The sequence below is a fragment of the Neolamprologus brichardi genome, chromosome 14, assembly GCF_056152115.1.
Source record: "Neolamprologus brichardi isolate AB-2024 chromosome 14, ASM5615211v1, whole genome shotgun sequence".
Classification (NCBI taxonomy): Eukaryota; Metazoa; Chordata; class Actinopteri; order Cichliformes; family Cichlidae; genus Neolamprologus; species Neolamprologus brichardi.
The window spans coordinates 34,212,736-34,230,693 of NC_142117.1; the positions used below are offsets into that span (position 1 = coordinate 34,212,736).

Genomic DNA, 17,958 nt, shown 5'->3' on the forward strand with positions numbered 1-17,958 from the left:
AACAGGTGAGTCTTCAACCTGGATTTAAATAAACTGAGTGTTTCAGCTGATTTGAGGCTTTCAGGGAGATGACCTGAGGGATCTGGAAGGTTCATACTGGGTCAGGAAGTCACTGATGTATTTTGGTCCTAAACCATTCAGAGCTTTATAGACCAGCATCAGAACTTTAAAGTCTATCCTCTGACGGACAGGCAGCCAGTGTAAAGACCTCAGAGCTGGACTGATGTGGTCCACTTTTTTGGTCTTAGTGAGGACTCGAGCAGCAGAGTTCTGAATGAGCTGTAGTTGTCTGACTGATTTTTAGGTAGACCTGTAAAGATGATGTTACAGTAATCAAGCCTACTAAAGATGAATGCATGGACTAGTTTTTCCAGGTCCTGTTGAGACATCAGATCTTTTATCCTTGAAATATTCTTGAGGTGATAGTAAGCTGATTTTGTTATTGTCTTAATGTGTTTTTCTAAGTTTAGGTCTATGTCCATCACTACACCCAAATTTCTCACCTGGTTTGTGGTTTTTAGGTGTATAGATTGAAGTTCTCTGGTGACCTGTAATCATTTTTCTTTGGCTCCAAAGACTATTACTTCAGTTTTGTTTTTGTTTAGCTGGAGAAAATTGTGGCACAACCAGTCATTAATTTCCTCAATGCATTTACCAAGAGCCTGTACAGGGCCTCGGTCTCCTGGTGACATTGTGATATATACTTGTGTGTCATCTGCATAGCTATGATAGTTTATTTTGTTGTTCTTTATAATCTGTGCCAGTGGGAGCATGTAAATGTTAAACAGAAGGAGTCCCAAGATGGAACCTTGGGGAACTCCACATGTGATACTTGTCTGCTCAGATGTGAAGTTACCTATTGATACAAAGTATTTCCTGTTTTCTAAGTATGTTTTGAACCAGTTTAGTACAGTTCCTGAGAGACCTGCCCAGTTCTCCAGTCGTTTGAGTAATATGTTGTGGTCGACTGTATCAAATGCTGCACTGAGATCCAGCAAAACTAAGACTGACATTTTTACACTGTCTGTATTCAGACATGTGTCATTAAACACTTTGGTCAGATTGGTTTCAGTGTTGTGGTTCTGTCTAAAACCTGACTGGAAGGCATCATAGCAGTTATTCTGTTTTAAGAAGTAATTGTGAAGTGAGAAACCAGCAATAAAATTATAGTAGCCTGTGTTATTATGATTTTTATTGTAACAAAACTGCAAAAAAAATGTCTTCTAATTTTACGCATAAAGTCAAAAAAAATGAAAAGCTGGCTACATTTTAGCGACACATTTTGGATGTGTTTTGCAGGCGCTGCCTAATTACATTCTAAGGAACTTGGAAGAAACCCGACTGGACTTCTTTAAGTTTCTTAAAGATGTTTCACCCTCTCATCCCAGAACCTTCTTCAGTTATAAGACCAAATGGCGGAGAGCGGTTGTTTAAGTCCAAGTGGAAGTTCACCCATTATTCACGTGTCTCATCACATGAGCCGAGGTGGGAAAAGGGTGTGGGTCATTGTCAGCAAAGGTTTCCTGTAAAATGTCTGTGAAGGTTCTCAGTCTAAGTCAATGTCAATGTTTTTCCTGTAAAAACATTGTGAGACCTTGCCTCACCCTATCATGTGACTTCTTGAGATCAGCTGATGCAAGATGTCACATCTGCTCATGATCACCTTTCTGGTCGTTTTATATTTTTCCATTTCTACATAACTGCAGAAACAGTTGTCACTTTCTCACAAAGCTCTTGCTGATGGTCTTGCAGCCCATTTCAGCCTTTGCAGGTTGATCTAGTCCCTGATGTCCTGTGATAGCTCTTTGGTCTTGACTATGTTGGTGAAGAGGTTGGAATGTAAGAATCTGATTCTCACAGGTGTGTTTTATCCATGTAACCAGCTGGTATCAGGAGTATCAAAAACTGATTGAGTGATTGATTGAAATCTCTGTGCCACATGGGCAATCTGTGGGAGTCAGAATTCTGGCTGGGATGTAAAGGATTACATACTTATTTCACTCAATGACATGTTTTTTTCTGGATTTTTGGTCTCTCGTGGAGTGTCTCTCTTCATTAAAATTAAATACCAAAAAAGTTAGCGACTATTCATTTAAGCTAGCAAACTTACACATTCAGCAGGGGACCGAATGATTATTTCCTCAATTATATATGAAATAGTTCCAGCTAATATATAAAGTTCAGTCAGGTTTTAGACCAGGATACTCTACCGATACTGCTCTTACGTACCTTTGTGATACAGTAAGATTTAATATGACTTGTGGTTTGTACACTGGTTCTGTTTTAATAATCTTCCAAAGGCTTTTGAGACTCTGGATCATTCTACAAACAAAATTAGAAGCTACAGGTTTACAGAATATATCTGTAAGATGTTAAAACAGTTAAATGCTCCAGTGACTATTTCACATAAAAACTGCTCCATCATATTTTGTGGCATTGCTTCACTCTCTCATGGTGTCCACATTTATCACGTTACTCCAAATGTCTTTTTTTTAAACAAAAGGAAGAGTACATAATTTTAATATGTTTTTAAGTGAAGTCTATTAGCATTATGTGATGGTTAAATAACGTGTAATATTTGATCTTGATCTTCATGATTACTTTTTGCTGCTCCTTATTCTGGTATTTACTGCATGTACTGTATCATGGGCTTCATTTATATATGTTTTTTCTGAGATATGTACAGATAAAAAATACAGTTAATCATTTATAATGGTAAATGGCATGTATTTATATAGCGCCTTACTAGTCCCTAAGGACCCCAAAGCGCTTTACATATCCAGTCATCCACCCATTCACACACTGGTGATGGCAGCTACATTGTAGCCACAGCCACCCTGGGGCGCACTGACAGAGGCGAGGCTGCCGGACACTGGCGCCACCGGGCCCTCTGACCACCACCAGTAGGCAACGGGTGAATGGCCTTGCCCAAGGACACAACGACCAAGACTGTCCAAGCCGGGGCTCGAACTGGCAACCTTCCAATTACAAGGCGAACTCCCAACTCTTGAGCCACGATCGCCCAAGCTATAAAATAGCAAAAAGGGTTCTATCCTTTTTTATCTTGTACTAGTGGTTCCCAAACTGTAGGGCACAGCATTAGTTGAGCACAGAGTCAATGCAGGGGGTTCATGGATGATCAGGACCCAAACTAAGCTGAATGAATATGCTTTATGACTTTATTTAACATGTTTAGTATAGTTCTCATGACACGGTCTACTTCCACATGATGGACCATGGGGTCCCCCCCCCACCCCACCCGTACTCCACTGAATGTGCCAAACCCAAATTCAGATAATCAGAAAGAAAACCACACTGAGGTAGTTTACTTGTAGATGTACTGTTGAATTAAAGCAATAAAAACACAGCACTGTGAGCTTGTGCAGAAATGGGTCACCCAGATAGCTGTTATGAATCAAGAAGCTTGGTAACTCTGCAGCTTACTGAGAGACACGCCAACTGTGATCTGCAGGCAACTTGTGAGAAGAGAGTGTCTGTATGCGTATGTGAAACCGAGAAAGACCGAGAAAAAGAGAGACCTAGTGAGTTCAAAACCAACGCTAGATAGTGTGAGACGAATCAAGAGACAAATGGAAAAAAACATCAAGGGAAAAGCAGAGAACAGCATCAGTGAGATGCACAGAGGAAAGGGGAAAAGAGAGTTTTTAGAAAAGGTGGGTGGAGAGACACTGGGGAGGAATCAAAATTCAAAGGAAAAAAATTCCTAAAGCAGTAGCGAGAGACACGCTGAGATGGAGGGGAGAACAAAAGACAGGAATGTAAAAGGGAGAGATTGTGTGACAGCAACACAGAAGACAACTGGGTGCAAAAAAAGTAGGTGTAAGAGTAGACTTGATATTAGTGGAACGAGTGAGCATGATAGGCTCAACTCAAGGACTCCCATCAGCCCCTCGAGTTGCTGTCGAGAAGCTAGTCAAGTGGTGGACAGTTCAGGGCTGAAGCAGACAAGTCGAAGCAAATATCACCCCTGAAAAAGAATAAAGACTCTAAGCTGGCTGTGCTCGAGGGAGCCAATCAATTCCATGTTTTTACGTGTCTGTCAGTGTTTATGTTTGCTTTATTTGCCTCGCTATCTTTAGAGCGTGCACTACATTTTGTTGTGAGCAAACACATTTCCCCGGCTGGTCTTGCAGTGCAGTCTCAGCTGAGCGTATACACCAGAAAGAGAGGCTGAAAAGAAATCTAACACTAGGCGGGCAGTTTTTAAACATACAAGGTGCATCCTGCAAAGGTCAGATTCAGATTTGGAAAACCACTCCAACGTACACACAGACATAACGCGCTCATCACATATTCATATAATCAAGAGCACTGATTCACAGTGTTGGGAAGGTTACTTTTAAAATGTATTCCATTACAGATTACAGAATACATGCCCCAAAATGTATTCTGTAACGTATTCCGTTACGTTACTCAATGAGAGTAACGTATTCTGAATACTTTGGATTACTTAATATATTATCATGCTGTTTACAACTACATGAATGTACTATTGCTGTGATTTATTACTGTTACTGAAGGTCCGCGGCTCCGAACCGTAGTAAAGGGACCTCTGGCTAATACGGTGGGTTCTGTGTCGGGCTCGTAGCCGAAAACTAGCTTTAATAGCTTAATAGCTTACTTACAACTGGGCTGTCAGTCACTCATCTTGGCTGCAGTGGTTATTATTATATTTTTATTATATTTACATGCTTCCAGCTCCCGTTTTTGCTCGATGACAGCTCGTACTTTTCCTTTTTCTCCCTCCCTCGCTCACAGACACATAACGGGTATGGCAGTCCATTCTCCCTGCAGCACGGACTACACTGCCTATGATGCTACATTCTTTAGCGCTATACCTGTAGCATTCTGCCTATTAGCTTAGCACAACAACAACAACAGGCGCTCTCTCACCCAGGAAACACGCAGAGAGAGCGTCACCCTGTAACCATGGCAACCGTAACGCTGCCACCTGGAACAACAGAACGTAGCTGTCAAACAAAACCCAAACAGTCCTGACCCGCCACAATATGAAACAGGGAAGTACCGCCGTGTAATCCATTTATTTCAACAAAGTAACTGTATTCTAAATACCACCTTTTTAAACGGTAACTGTAACGGAATACAGTTACTCATATTTTGTATTTTAAATACGTAACGGCGGTACATGTATTCCGTTACTCCCAAACACTGCTGATTCATTAGCCTACTGCAGAACACAGGTATCGTACTGTATACATCACAGAATATTGAAATACACATAATGAACACAAGTAGGACTAAAAGAAAGAATAGTTCACTAGTATTACAAGATTGTGCAAATACTAGTGTTATTAGTATTTGCACACTGTATACATTTATAATCTTCCATCTCAAGAGCTTTTTATACATTTTTTTCAAAGTGAGGGTAATCTTTGTATGAAAAAGACTTATTATAGACTACATGTGCCTATATTTAAAAACAGTGCAAAACCATTCCTATTATTTGATTGACCACATATCAAAACTGTGTGTTTGAAAAACATTTCCTGCATCGGGAATCTTTTGCTTATCGTTTCTTTAATCAAAATAACTAAAAATACCCGCGTTGGCGTGCAGGACTGTTGACCGTGAAAAAGGACGGTCCACATCGTTCCACTGCGGGGCAGGGAAGAAGAAGCAGAGAACAAAATCAGCAGGAAACTATGTGAGGTTAAGGGTGGACTTGGAGTGATAAGGGAGATTTCACCCTAGTATGTAACTCTGGCACACGGGTGACATAACTGTTCTAAAAGTTATCCCTGGGCTTATAGCTCTGCACAAGTTAATACCATTCTCCACGAGACTTTACAAGTTGCTGAGCAGGATTTGAGTGTGATGAAGTTAATCACAGTGCAGTGGGGAGGGGGAAGAGTCATTAAAAAAATGAGAGCTTCCTCTTTTAGCATGGGCTTATTTCATTTATGCAGTGGCACTCGTCCCGTGGGACTCTATCGTGATCTCGGCTGGCTTTGGCAGATGCAAAGACAAATTGACCTTCACGCCGGATCGACTGGAGTGGGTGTTTCTTTTCTAGTGGATCAGAGTGGGTATGCAGAATGTGTTAGCCAGGTGGCCCTGCTTGGCTAATAAGCACAGTCAGAGAGCTGAAGGGTATTTTAGGTTAGTCACGACCAGGTTCTTTGGCCACTTACAAAATAAATTTTATGGTGTGTTTGGTCACCGGTGGTTTGAAATTGACCCACAAGGCAACACATAAAATGATTTTATATAAAAAAAATCTAATATCTAACACTCCAAACCTTTGATTTAAGATCATCTGGTTTGTGTGTATGTATCGCTGAACCTCTCTAAATCCTCAGCCGAACGCAGCCTCCATGGGTGAATCAGGAGATGAGCATTTCTTACTGTTTCCTCTCTAATGCTCAGTGACAGTGTCACAGCAGGTGGAGCTCTTCACAGAACTAATCAGTCAGATCTGTTAACAGAGGAGGTGCGATGTGAGATGACGAACTGAAACAGAACCGCCAACATGCCAACAACTGCCTTTAATGTGCACCCGCGGCCCAGACAGACAACTCAGACACCTCTTCCTTGTCCTCATCCTGTCATCCCCTCTGTCACTCTTCAGCCTCACCCATTCATGTTCTGCCAGGCCCCCTCTGCACCGTTCAGCTCCCACGCTCCTCTTGGCAGGTTGCAAAAATCAATCTATGTAAACTGTCAGCACACATCTGATATAAAAATACTTAAATCCGCCTACTGTGATAGTGAGCCCCGATGTGTAATGCCCAACCTTTTGAACCTCTCACCCCACTTGAAATGGTAAGACTTTATCAAATCTACTGTAATATTATGGTTTTGGACCCATGTGGGCTGAGGTATGGTTCGTTGGGTTTCTTAGCTCTAATTTTTAAGCTGTCCTACTTCCCTTCACGCCTCAGGGCTTTAGGGGAAATCTGAGCCAGCAATGTACTTCTTAAACGTTCCCTCCTAACTTTACTTACAGACAGCATCAGTCTAGCTCGGTGCCTTTTTACAAAGGTTAGAGTATTATGGTGTTGGATTTGTTTTGTTTAAAAAACAAATTACACATAACTCCATTTGATTTCCTATAAAAATATTTAATAGCGTATACATGATGTAATTCGGCTGTAGGTTTGCAGGTATACACGGATTATTTCAACTCAAAAGAGTGAATGAGCAGCATGTGTAAATAAATGTACGACTGCAAAGACATACTGAGCATTCATGAAAGCAGATGTTTTATGCACCAAAAAGCAACATTTATAACATTTATAAACTTTAGCAAAAACATCAAGAAGAATTTAGAAACTTTTGGCCCAACGTGGCATATTTTTGCAATCTAATAATAAATGACTTGAACTTAAACATGACAGAACCAGTAAACTTTACTGAAGAGCGAATGCATCATGAGCACATTGTTCATATCTTTTGCTGAACTTTCTTTTTTTTTTATATATATTTTATTTTTTAATAAACAACCTATAAGAACACAAATAATCAAAAATAAACGGGTGTACCATCTAGTGTGTATATACACATACACACCCATATACTTAGACATACATACACTGCTGAACTTTCTTGAAAATACTGCCCTTTAAAAATTTAAAGGGATCTTAGGGGAAATTAAAAAAAGACATAATTTAAAATTTAATACCAGCTTCATTTTTGCCTTTTGTAGTTGAGTAATATAAGTAGAGGCTTACTGAGATCAGAAGTCTTGCTCACCTCCAGGATAGCTCCTGCAACATTATGTTTCAGATGTCAGTGGATTTCATCATCCAGACTCTTAGAATTTACAATCACGGCTTTCCGAAGTTTGGAGTACACGGATAATAGCTCTGATTCTATTGTCTTGTCGTTGGATCTCTAAGTTGATGAACATATGCTGAAACATCGCAGTAAACATTTTAAAGCCGTTTAAACAAAACCTTGTCTCGTCTTTATTGCTTGTGTGAAAAAAAGAACACTAGCCGACTGGAGTAAATATAGTGGTGTTTAAGTAAGACTTGTTGCAGTTCTCCGATCCAAGTATAGACGTAAAGCAGCATTAAACAGCATTTTTAATACCGTGTCTGCTACCTACTTCAAAACTAATATTACCTTTAATCTCTGCTACCGAACGTGCATCTAAAGTTGTCTTCAGCGTCATCAGACAGATCAAAAACTGCTCATTAGCCTTTGAACTCTTATAAAGCATCACAGCCATTTTTCATAGGTGACATTAATTCATTTTAGTGCCACCTTAACAAAAAGCGCCACACAACAAAGACCTCTGAAATATGTCAGGCTGTGATTTTGGATCTTCTTATTCAAGACAATCATCCTCAGCTTGTGGATGCAGTATTTGGAACTTTTCAGTAAAAAATTATTCCTCCTTGCTGCTGTTTCATTCATCTGTCAAACCTCCTCAGTCTCATTTGCCTGATTTGCTCAGCTCTGGCATCTTCGGAGAGGTGGAAACCATAAGGAGGGGGGGCTCCTCTCTGCTGGCTTTGACCTAAAAAAAAAAAAGAAAAGAAAAGAAAAGAAAGATAAACCAGTGACATCAGATAGATATAAAAAATAAATCACTCTAACCCTTTTCCACTTATCAAAACTGTCCCCTCCTGTCTTACCTCTGTCATTCAGGCTGTTCCTGATGGCTTCCTCTAACTGCTCCTCCTCTGTCAGTCCACCTGTATAAGATGCATCTGCTGTGTAACCTGGTGCATACTGATAGTTTCCTGAGAATCCTCTACCAGTGTCAGTGTAGCCTGAGACACACATACACACAAGGTTAAGTCTGGCATATTGTATACTCTCGTTATTGTCTGTAAATCCCGTGAAGACAGCAAAGCCTACAATATATTAGTCAGTATACAGTCATTTTCTGCCATCATACCCGAGTAGCCCGAAGATCTGTAGTAGGCACCGGGCTGTGAGTTATATCCATTCGATGTCACAAACCCTGGTGAAAATATATGCAGATTATTTCAGTTTTCCTCTCAATAATCAGATTCTATATAAATATCAGGTACTTGTAGGAAAGCTATTGTAAGAAAGCTTGATCTAGTCCATTTGTAGTTTGCTTTAGGTTGAACCTATTGACCAACCTCTCTGTTTAGAGCAACCGAAGGATGACACTGGCTATCACCTGATGACAATTTAGCTTTTAATTCGCCTCACAAAGTTTAGCTGCATTTATGAAAGTCTTGCTCTCATTTGAGGGAGCTACACCGGAGCTCCCCCCGGGGGCTTGTCAGCAGAGCAACCGAAGGGCTCCCACATTGTTTCAGTTTAAACAGTGTTACTGACAAATATTTATATTTATACATAGATTAACTCTCAAAGCTGACTCTAGTGTTCTATCACATATTTTCTATCACACTTGAATCTTTAGACTTTGGTCCACTGTGTTTTTGCCATCTTACTGCGTTAATATAAATGTAAGAAAACAGGTGAGAAAACAAAACAAAACATGAATTCAGACCTGCACACTTCTTCATGATTTTCTTCAGTGGTCCGGTGGTGTAGAGGAGACCTACCAGGATCCCTGACAGGTGACCAACAAAAGAGGTCCTGAAGAAGAGAAGCATAGATTATTGCTATTTAATCAAACACTGCCACCTACAGGACATTTTAATTCAACACCTCAAACGACAGGTTCCTAAAATAAAACACTACTAATTGTCATTGAGTCTAACTGCATACTAATCACACATCAGTGAGCAGAAGAAATTGCATCTGAATCTGGAGCAGTATTAGATTAGAGAGAAGTCGATGTGTATGTTGATTCAATCATGAAATGACATGATGTAGCCGTACCCTCTGTGGATACTGACTGATACTAAAATATAATTAAAAAACAAAACAAAACAGAGAACAGTTGAGCCATTTTCAGAGGAACCCGTTTTGCATTTTTATTTTCTGTAACACAAATACCTGATTCTGTTCAGCGACTGTACAGGAGTACTTGTGCTTCTTAATGCTGCTTTCAGGTACCGTTTAAAAAATATATTAAACATCCCCTCTGCGTTTTTTATATCCACTTGCAAGTAGGGCTGGGTATTGTCACTGATTCCTACAACTGACTCAATTCTGATTCACAAGATCCTGATTGAATTGGATTAAATGCGATTCAATTTTGACTCAGTCAGAAATATTGTAATTATGATAATTTATCTTGGATTTGTACTGTCGAAAGAAGCCTATAAAACTTGTAAATTAAATATATTCTTTTCCAAATTAATAACACATCCTAAAGCAGTTACAATATTGCACTTTTTATTTTATTCCTGGGGCTTAACAGTTTAAGCCCCAGGAGTTTTTCTAAGGTTCCTGCTGAAAAATAGCATGCTCAAAGTGAATCGACTATTTCTCTGCAATTACAAACTCAATATAACTACAAAAATAAAGGTGACACTTGTGAGACTTCATCAGAGGTCCAAGCATTTCAGGAAATGCCATTGTGTCAAAGAAACTGAGAATAAAACACAAAAAAATATGAAGGAGATTTTGCTGACCTGGTCTTTTACAGCATAAAACCATCTTGAAAAAATGCTGCAGTAGAAGTTTTATTAAAGACAAATCTAAGGGTTTTGCAATTTGGCATAATTCGTAAAAGTTGAAAATTCTTTGGTATTGAATTGGTCTTGAAGTACACTGAGAGAGAGAGAGCAGTGCAGGAAGTGCAATTTTATCGTGGTGGAAGCAAAACAGCAAAAATAAGAGGGAATTCATTACAATGTTTTTCAAAAGTCTGGTTTGTCTCCTTTTGCTGCTGGTTCAGTGAATTTTGGTCAGAGAGTGACGTGCAGCTTTGGAATCTGTCAGATGTCTGCTTTCAACACCCAACGCCATGTTTTAGCTGAGATTCTGATGTTTCTGGCAAAATACATTTAAAAATCCATGTCAGGATTTAATGAATCGATGTTGGATTATTCAAATTCAAATGAATTTGAAATGGAAAATCTATTTTTAAAGCGGAAGAGCTGTTGCCCTGCTAGGTGCATCAGTGTTCACACTGGTATCGCTATATTTTAACTGTGTAGTAAATCCATAGTCCTGATTCATTTACAGATACGAATTACAGACAGGTAACTCACCCGGGTGATGTTATGTGGATAAGCACCAGCTCTACCCAGCTAGCATAGCGACTAGACACAGGTAATCCCATCACATAGGTCACAGTTCCGGGGTAGTAATGGTTATTGAGTACCTTCAAAGCAAACAGGACACCTAGAAGCACAATCGTTGCAAAGATAAATACACAAGAAAAAGAAAATGTTGCCATTTCCGGAAAAAAAGATCAAATAGTTGGTCATGACATATAGAGGAAGATAATACAATATATGTTTACAAATATAGAGTGATCAAATCTTCTATATCAGTTACAACATAAAGGATTATAGAACTTTCCCCAATAATTTATACCTGAGAAGCCAACAGCACACGCCATGCTGTACGACTGGTCCTGCATGAGCTTTGTTAGCAACGCCTCCAACACTAGATAGACCAGTCCAGTAAGCAGAGAGAACACTGAGAGCAGGTAAAGGAACCAGGGCCCACCCAGCCGTTGCTCCAGCCTTCTACCTTTCCAGAGGAAGGACACCATGTTGAAGTAAAGATGCCAGTCGTCTGCATGGTGCAGTGGGGACAGCAGGAGTCTGCGCCAGTCTTTAAACCAGAAGGCCTGCTGCACACTAACACAGGCCTAGGAAATTAAGAGATAATACTTTTTTTTTTACATAATCTTTCTACTTGATAAACAACGTTCCCATTAATGTAATAAAACCTTCCTTGTTGATTATATTCTAACATTTTAGTAACACAGTTTTAAAACAATTATTTCAGGGCTACTGCACTGTATAAAACTAAATAGCCAACCTTGTGGTGTATAAATATTGGTCGACATTAAAAATGGACGAACTCTGTCTCCATCATTAGAGGTGTATTTGGTGTATTTACCTGAAACAGTGGGGCAGCAGGGAATAGGTAAAGGTACACATTGAGAGCCAGGACAGCCAGAGTGATGGGAGGGATATTGTTCAGACCCAATTGAAACACCTGGGAGGCAAGGAGCAGCAAGCCCAGCTGGGATCCCCTCTGTCTGTTTCGCATACTGAAAATAACCTAGGGGAAAACAACTGCCTGATTATTTTTCAGACATTTTCGGTTACCATAAAAGTCACATTTATAAGTTATTAGAGAAAGGCTTAAGATTAAATCATGGTAATGCTCTCACAATCTCTGAGTATCAGCTTTGAAAGACTCAGATGCACGGAAACTGCCTCTACTTGACTACGAGTTGTATTAATAAGGAAGTGTTGGGCTGTTGTTAAAACAAAACACAAACATTAGAAATTAGAAAGAAATGTCAGAGAAAGCTCAAGTGGTTACAGTTCATATTAATTCAATTACTAGCAGAAGTCCAGACTGTAGATGTGATCTGAAGCCTTTATAAGAAAAAGAATACCACTGCTTGTCATGCTTTAATATGATGAGTTAAAATGCCTTTTGCTGATATCTAACACATAAGAAATTTAACTAATATTCATTATTAAAGACTGAGTCCTCCTTCCCCCATGAGCTTATAAAGGTTCAGGAAATGTCAGTCACATGGCGGTGTATATGTACAGTCAAACCATACACACTACAGCCTTAGATATCATGCAACCCCAACACCGCGATCCAGAGTACAAGTAGTAGTAAGTAGAATAAGTAGTAATATAAGTAGTACCCTCTGGTTAATGTTATTGTAGTTGAACAGACACAGTCAATAATAATTAGCAATTAGAAAAAAAAGTCTGCAAGTCAGTTTAAAACATTCAGTAGCTTAACAACAACACTGATGCTGATGTTCTTTGGAAAACACAATATTCCATTACTAAAGAATAAAATGCCCCACAACATCCAATGACATTCACTTCACGGGGAACTAAAAGTAAACTTACTGTCAGCGCTGTCACTCGTTGGAAACGCTTCCTCGTTCAGTTACTTTCGCTACCGCAAACTTTAACGTCAGCCCGGTGTTTAACCAGGTGAGCACAATTTAACGCTGGTGAAAAACCTAAAGTTTCACTTATATAACTCTTAATCAAACGTCAGCAAAACGTATTACTAGATATTTCATCATTTCTAGCGTTTACCAGTAACAACTCGACAAGTTGGCGCTGTCAGAGGTCACGTGACAATAACAAAGCTACGTAGTTAGCGCAGCCGCATTGGGGTTTGCGAGGTAAAGGTCAGTTCTTCTTCTTCTTCTTCTTCTTCTTCTTCTTATTATTATTATTATTATTATTAACAAAGGCAATAAAAACAATACCTACAAGAACCTATGATAATAACAACAACAATCACTCTGGCCAAGACAGGGGAAAAAGGGAGAAAGGCGCAATGAGAACAGTAAGCATTATTAGGGTAGGGTAAATCTACAAGCTGGGTATTTAGAAAAACAGTATTTAGATGGATCGTAATAGATATAGTAGACTGAATAAACTTTATAGTTTTCAAATTAATCTAAAAACAAACTTTGCCACTTGATAGTGATCTTAGTATATGCATGGAATTAAGAGAACGTTAGAGCTGAAGAAGCTTATCGGATGAGAGGTGAAACGTCTTCAAGAAACTTAAAGAAGTCCAGACGCTTTTTTCCCAAGTTCCTTAGACTACGTTCAACATCCAGCGGGCGGTACGTAAAAACCGTTCTAGAAATGTAGTCAGAGCGATTCTAAGGCTTTGTGAACTAGGGGGGGAGGGGTTAAGAAAGATTCACTAAAATGTCGCTTTTAGTTATTATAATGTTAAATTATTATATTTTAATTTATATACGTTATTTTACTTTATTCAAAATTAACCTGGCGGTTAACTTTCTTTTCTAGATTTTGGGGGGTTAGAATTAAGCATACTAGTGATCCACCTCCACCCTAATGTTCAAGAAATGGTTCAATCCTCTTTAGGCGGGAAAGCGTCATCCGCTTCATTATTTCCTCTTACGTCGACGCTTAACGGTCGGTTTGTAGGACTGAGATTTTTCTGCCATTTTTTAGCATAAACACCAAAGAGCAAAATGGTAAGAAACCTTTTAAAAGCAAACTTTTAGTAGTCAGTTACGGGCGATATGTTTCTTCCGCATTTTTTGACCTCCTCCCAGTTCTAAGGAGCGAGGAGGGAAGTGCGGCCTTTAACTGCAAAGTAGAAATGGGAAAATGATGTCTCTACACTGACATTTACTTTACTCTGTGATAGTTATGCAAGAGGTGTGGTTTAAATATATAAACGATTAGGGGGGGTTATTGTGTTTTAGGCTTAGTAAATGTCTTGTAAATGGTGACCAGATCCGATATGGGAAAAAAATAGTGGTTGAAGTGTGAACGGAGAAAATTGTTTTGTTTTGTTCAAGATCACTTGAATATTCGGTTTTGTTAAAGCGTTTTTTCAGTAATAGATTCCAAGTGAAAAGGGCGCACATTTTGAAATTTCAACAGCACGTACGTCATCGGTAGTTAAGGAAGGAAAGATCTGCCGCATAGCAACACCATGTATGGAGAAAACAGTCAAGTGAAAACTAGTATGCTTGTGATTGGGATACTTTTTAAAGACTGTTTGGCCCAAAAGCAAGGAGTAATTGGCATTGTTCCCATGTATGCAGTTAAACCTTTTCAATTTCCTTTACTCTTTACTCTGATCTAAAAGAAAAAGGTGTACACCTAATTGACTCCCCCCCTCCCCCTCCCACAGCGTGAATGCATCTCCGTCCACGTTGGACAGGCTGGTGTCCAGATTGGGAATGCCTGCTGGGAGCTTTACTGCTTGGAACATGGCATTCAGCCAGACGGTCAAATGCCCAGTGACAAGACCATCGGCGGGGGAGATGATTCCTTCAACACATTTTTCAGTGAGACTGGAGCTGGAAAGCATGTCCCTAGAGCTGTTTTTGTGGACCTTGAACCCACTGTGATCGGTAAGCGTTGTTACCATTGGCTAAATGTAGCAGTGCAATATGTGAGTCAGTTTAAATAACAAAATGTCTGTCTGTTTCCTTAGATGAGGTGCGGACTGGGACGTATCGCCAGCTGTTCCACCCTGAGCAGTTGATCACTGGCAAGGAGGATGCAGCTAACAATTATGCCCGTGGACACTATACCATTGGAAAAGAGATCATTGATCTTGTTCTGGACAGGGTTCGCAAACTGGTGGGTAAATTCAGAGCCATTATCGGCAAAGTAAACTAGATAACTGTATCGCATGAACTTTGTCTTTCCCTCTCCATCCTCAGGCTGACCAGTGCACTGGTCTTCAGGGCTTCCTGGTGTTCCACAGCTTTGGCGGTGGGACCGGCTCTGGTTTCACCTCCCTGCTGATGGAGCGCCTTTCTGTCGACTACGGCAAGAAGTCAAAGCTGGAGTTTTCTATCTACCCAGCTCCCCAAGTGTCCACCGCTGTGGTTGAGCCCTACAACGCCATCCTGACCACCCACACCACCCTAGAGCACTCTGACTGTGCCTTCATGGTAGATAACGAGGCAATCTATGACATCTGCCGTAGGAACCTCGATATCGATCGTCCTTCCTACACCAACCTGAACAGGTTGATCAGCCAGATTGTGTCCTCCATCACTGCTTCGCTCCGCTTTGATGGCGCCCTCAATGTTGATCTGACAGAGTTCCAGACCAACTTGGTGCCCTACCCTCGTATCCATTTCCCCCTAGCCACCTACGCCCCCGTCATCTCTGCAGAGAAAGCTTATCACGAGCAGTTAACTGTTTCGGAAATAACTAACGCTTGCTTCGAGCCAGCCAATCAGATGGTGAAATGTGACCCTCGCCACGGCAAGTATATGGCCTGCTGCCTTTTGTACCGTGGCGATGTGGTGCCCAAAGATGTCAACGCTGCCATTGCTACCATCAAAACCAAGCGCACCATCCAGTTCGTGGACTGGTGCCCCACCGGTTTCAAGGTCGGCATCAACTACCAGCCACCCACTGTGGTTCCTGGTGGGGACCTGGCCAAGGTCCAGAGGGCTGTGTGTATGCTGAGCAACACCACCGCCATCGCTGAGGCCTGGGCACGACTTGACCACAAGTTTGACTTGATGTACGCCAAGCGTGCATTTGTTCACTGGTATGTGGGTGAGGGAATGGAGGAGGGTGAGTTTTCTGAGGCTAGAGAGGACATGGCAGCTCTAGAGAAGGATTATGAAGAGGTTGGAGTTGACTCTGTTGATGGGGAGGGAGATGAGGAAGGTGAGGAGTAGGTTCATTGCAATAAAATCATCAAAATTATGCAAGTTTGCTCAGAAACACTGTTACGTTGTTCTACCAGATCTTTGTACAATATTCCTGTGTTTCAACTTTAAATAAATGTGTTTGAAAATGTGGTGTTTTAATGCTATGTGAGAGTGTAACATGGAGACATGACCACTTTGTTTTGTAGTTCTGTTCTTTCAATATCAGCACTTTCTTTTATCAAGGTGCTGCTTAGTAAAGAGTACATGAGCTGTTTAAAGACAAGGTGTCAGTGCCTTAATTTTTTTTTAAACACTAATACTCAAAAACTCTTAAGAACAGTTTTAAAGCTTTACACCTTAAATATTTAAATACACAAAACCGCAGTTGCTTGGGGCTGTAAAATTTAATCTGGTTTTATCTAATTATGTGTTTGGGGCCTAGTGTGGAAAGTCTATAATATTTCAGATAAAACTAATTTGGGAATCAAAGGTGTGCATCTGGCATTATATGCTGATGTATTGTAATGTTTTTTAGTTCTATCCCGAACAGCCACCACAGAAAAATGGAAAATAAAATACATCTTAAACATACATGCACAGTCAGCATATAAAACAATCATATTATTTCATCTAAAAAATATTTACTTTAGATAACTGAAGTGTGTTTTGTCGATACTGCTGCTTTTATCTTGTTTAAAAATGAGTTGGCAGAACGTTTAAATACCAGTAAAAATTCTTACCTCCTTCCATGTTTGTATATTGTTATCAAACACCCATGCTGATTCCCCCCAGTGGTCACACTTAGAAACTACAAAACATAATTAATCACATGCTTACAGTATTAAATATTAAATATATTTAAGGCTGTGTGCTTTATACAGTCACCAGTACACTAATTTATTATTAAATTAAAGGACAATGATTTGGGAAATAGTTACCGCCACCCAACGGAGATATTAATATTATTTTAAGTTTTCATTATACTATCTTTTAGTAATGATGGACGGATTCTTTGATTCAATTTACTTTTTAAAAGTAATATTTCTGGTCAATATTGCCCCCAAAAGATTTACCTAGTAAATAGGTCAAGTGATCAATTAAATTACATTTATTTTAAAAAGATGAGTAAACAAATAAATACTTTAAGTGGTTGTAAGTAGAAATTACTCAATAATCGTAAATACAACCAGGCACTGCTTGCCGAACATGTTCAGAGGCTTCAGCGGAAGAAGTTTAACCTCCCGCTCTGTGTCACCGGTTTCTGGCATCAATTGTAAACACGTGCGCCAGGTGTAGCACACCGTTTCTCCGTCAATTATTCAGGAATCCTACCTAGGATCAGCTTTCTCGTCTCACAAACACAAACCTGTTTCATTTAACTCGCAGTTTTCTACACTCTACAAACTGTATAGCTTTCCTGCCGCCAACGATCATTACCCAGACTGCCGGAGCATCTGTTGCTCATAGGAACAGCGGCATATAGATGGGAAGTTTTTGTTTTGTTTTGTTTTCATAATTTTGAACTTCGTATTGTTGGCTTAAAAAAACCTTTCTGTAAACAACGTGATCATTGAACGACAACACTATAATATAGACATAATAATATAAAGAGAAATGTGAGTAAATGTGAAGCAGCGAGTATACTGTGTTTTTATGAAGAAAATAAATACATATAAAAAGAGAAAGAAAACAAAAACACATCAATTTATACAAAGGGATTGCTTGGTGGGATACACCTTTGT

At 39.8% G+C, this 17,958-nt stretch overlaps 2 protein-coding genes across 4 annotated transcripts; one reads left to right on the forward strand and one right to left on the reverse strand.

Annotated features, from left to right (window-relative positions):
• Positions 1 to 7,092: 7,092 nt before the first annotated feature.
• On the reverse strand, positions 7,093 to 17,627 carry rhbdd1 (rhomboid domain containing 1). Of its 3 annotated transcripts, none has more exons than XM_035914054.2 (8): positions 17,583 to 17,627; positions 11,956 to 12,120; positions 11,422 to 11,701; positions 11,094 to 11,226; positions 9,479 to 9,567; positions 8,891 to 8,956; positions 8,625 to 8,762; positions 7,093 to 8,506 (listed from the first exon to the last, which is right to left on the reverse strand). In XM_035914054.2, exons 1-8 carry the CDS (start codon positions 17,589 to 17,591, stop codon positions 8,400 to 8,402), a joined length of 987 nt encoding a protein of 328 aa, XP_035769947.1. In that variant the 5' UTR covers positions 17,592 to 17,627; the 3' UTR covers positions 7,093 to 8,399. The 3 variants fall into 3 exon arrangements, with proteins under 3 accessions (XP_035769947.1, XP_006805264.1, XP_006805263.1); XM_006805201.3 differs by lacking the exon at positions 17,583 to 17,627 and adding an exon at positions 12,942 to 13,169 and having other exon boundaries at positions 11,422 to 11,690; XM_006805200.2 differs by lacking the exon at positions 17,583 to 17,627 and adding an exon at positions 12,942 to 13,169.
• LOC102789460 (tubulin alpha chain-like) lies at positions 13,928 to 16,365 on the forward strand. Its single transcript, XM_006805199.3, has 4 exons — positions 13,928 to 14,059; positions 14,728 to 14,950; positions 15,034 to 15,182; positions 15,266 to 16,365. The coding sequence occupies exons 1-4, from the start codon at positions 14,057 to 14,059 to the stop codon at positions 16,241 to 16,243; spliced, it is 1,353 nt and encodes a 450-aa protein (XP_006805262.2). The 5' UTR covers positions 13,928 to 14,056; the 3' UTR covers positions 16,244 to 16,365.
• Positions 17,628 to 17,958: the final 331 nt, after the last annotated feature.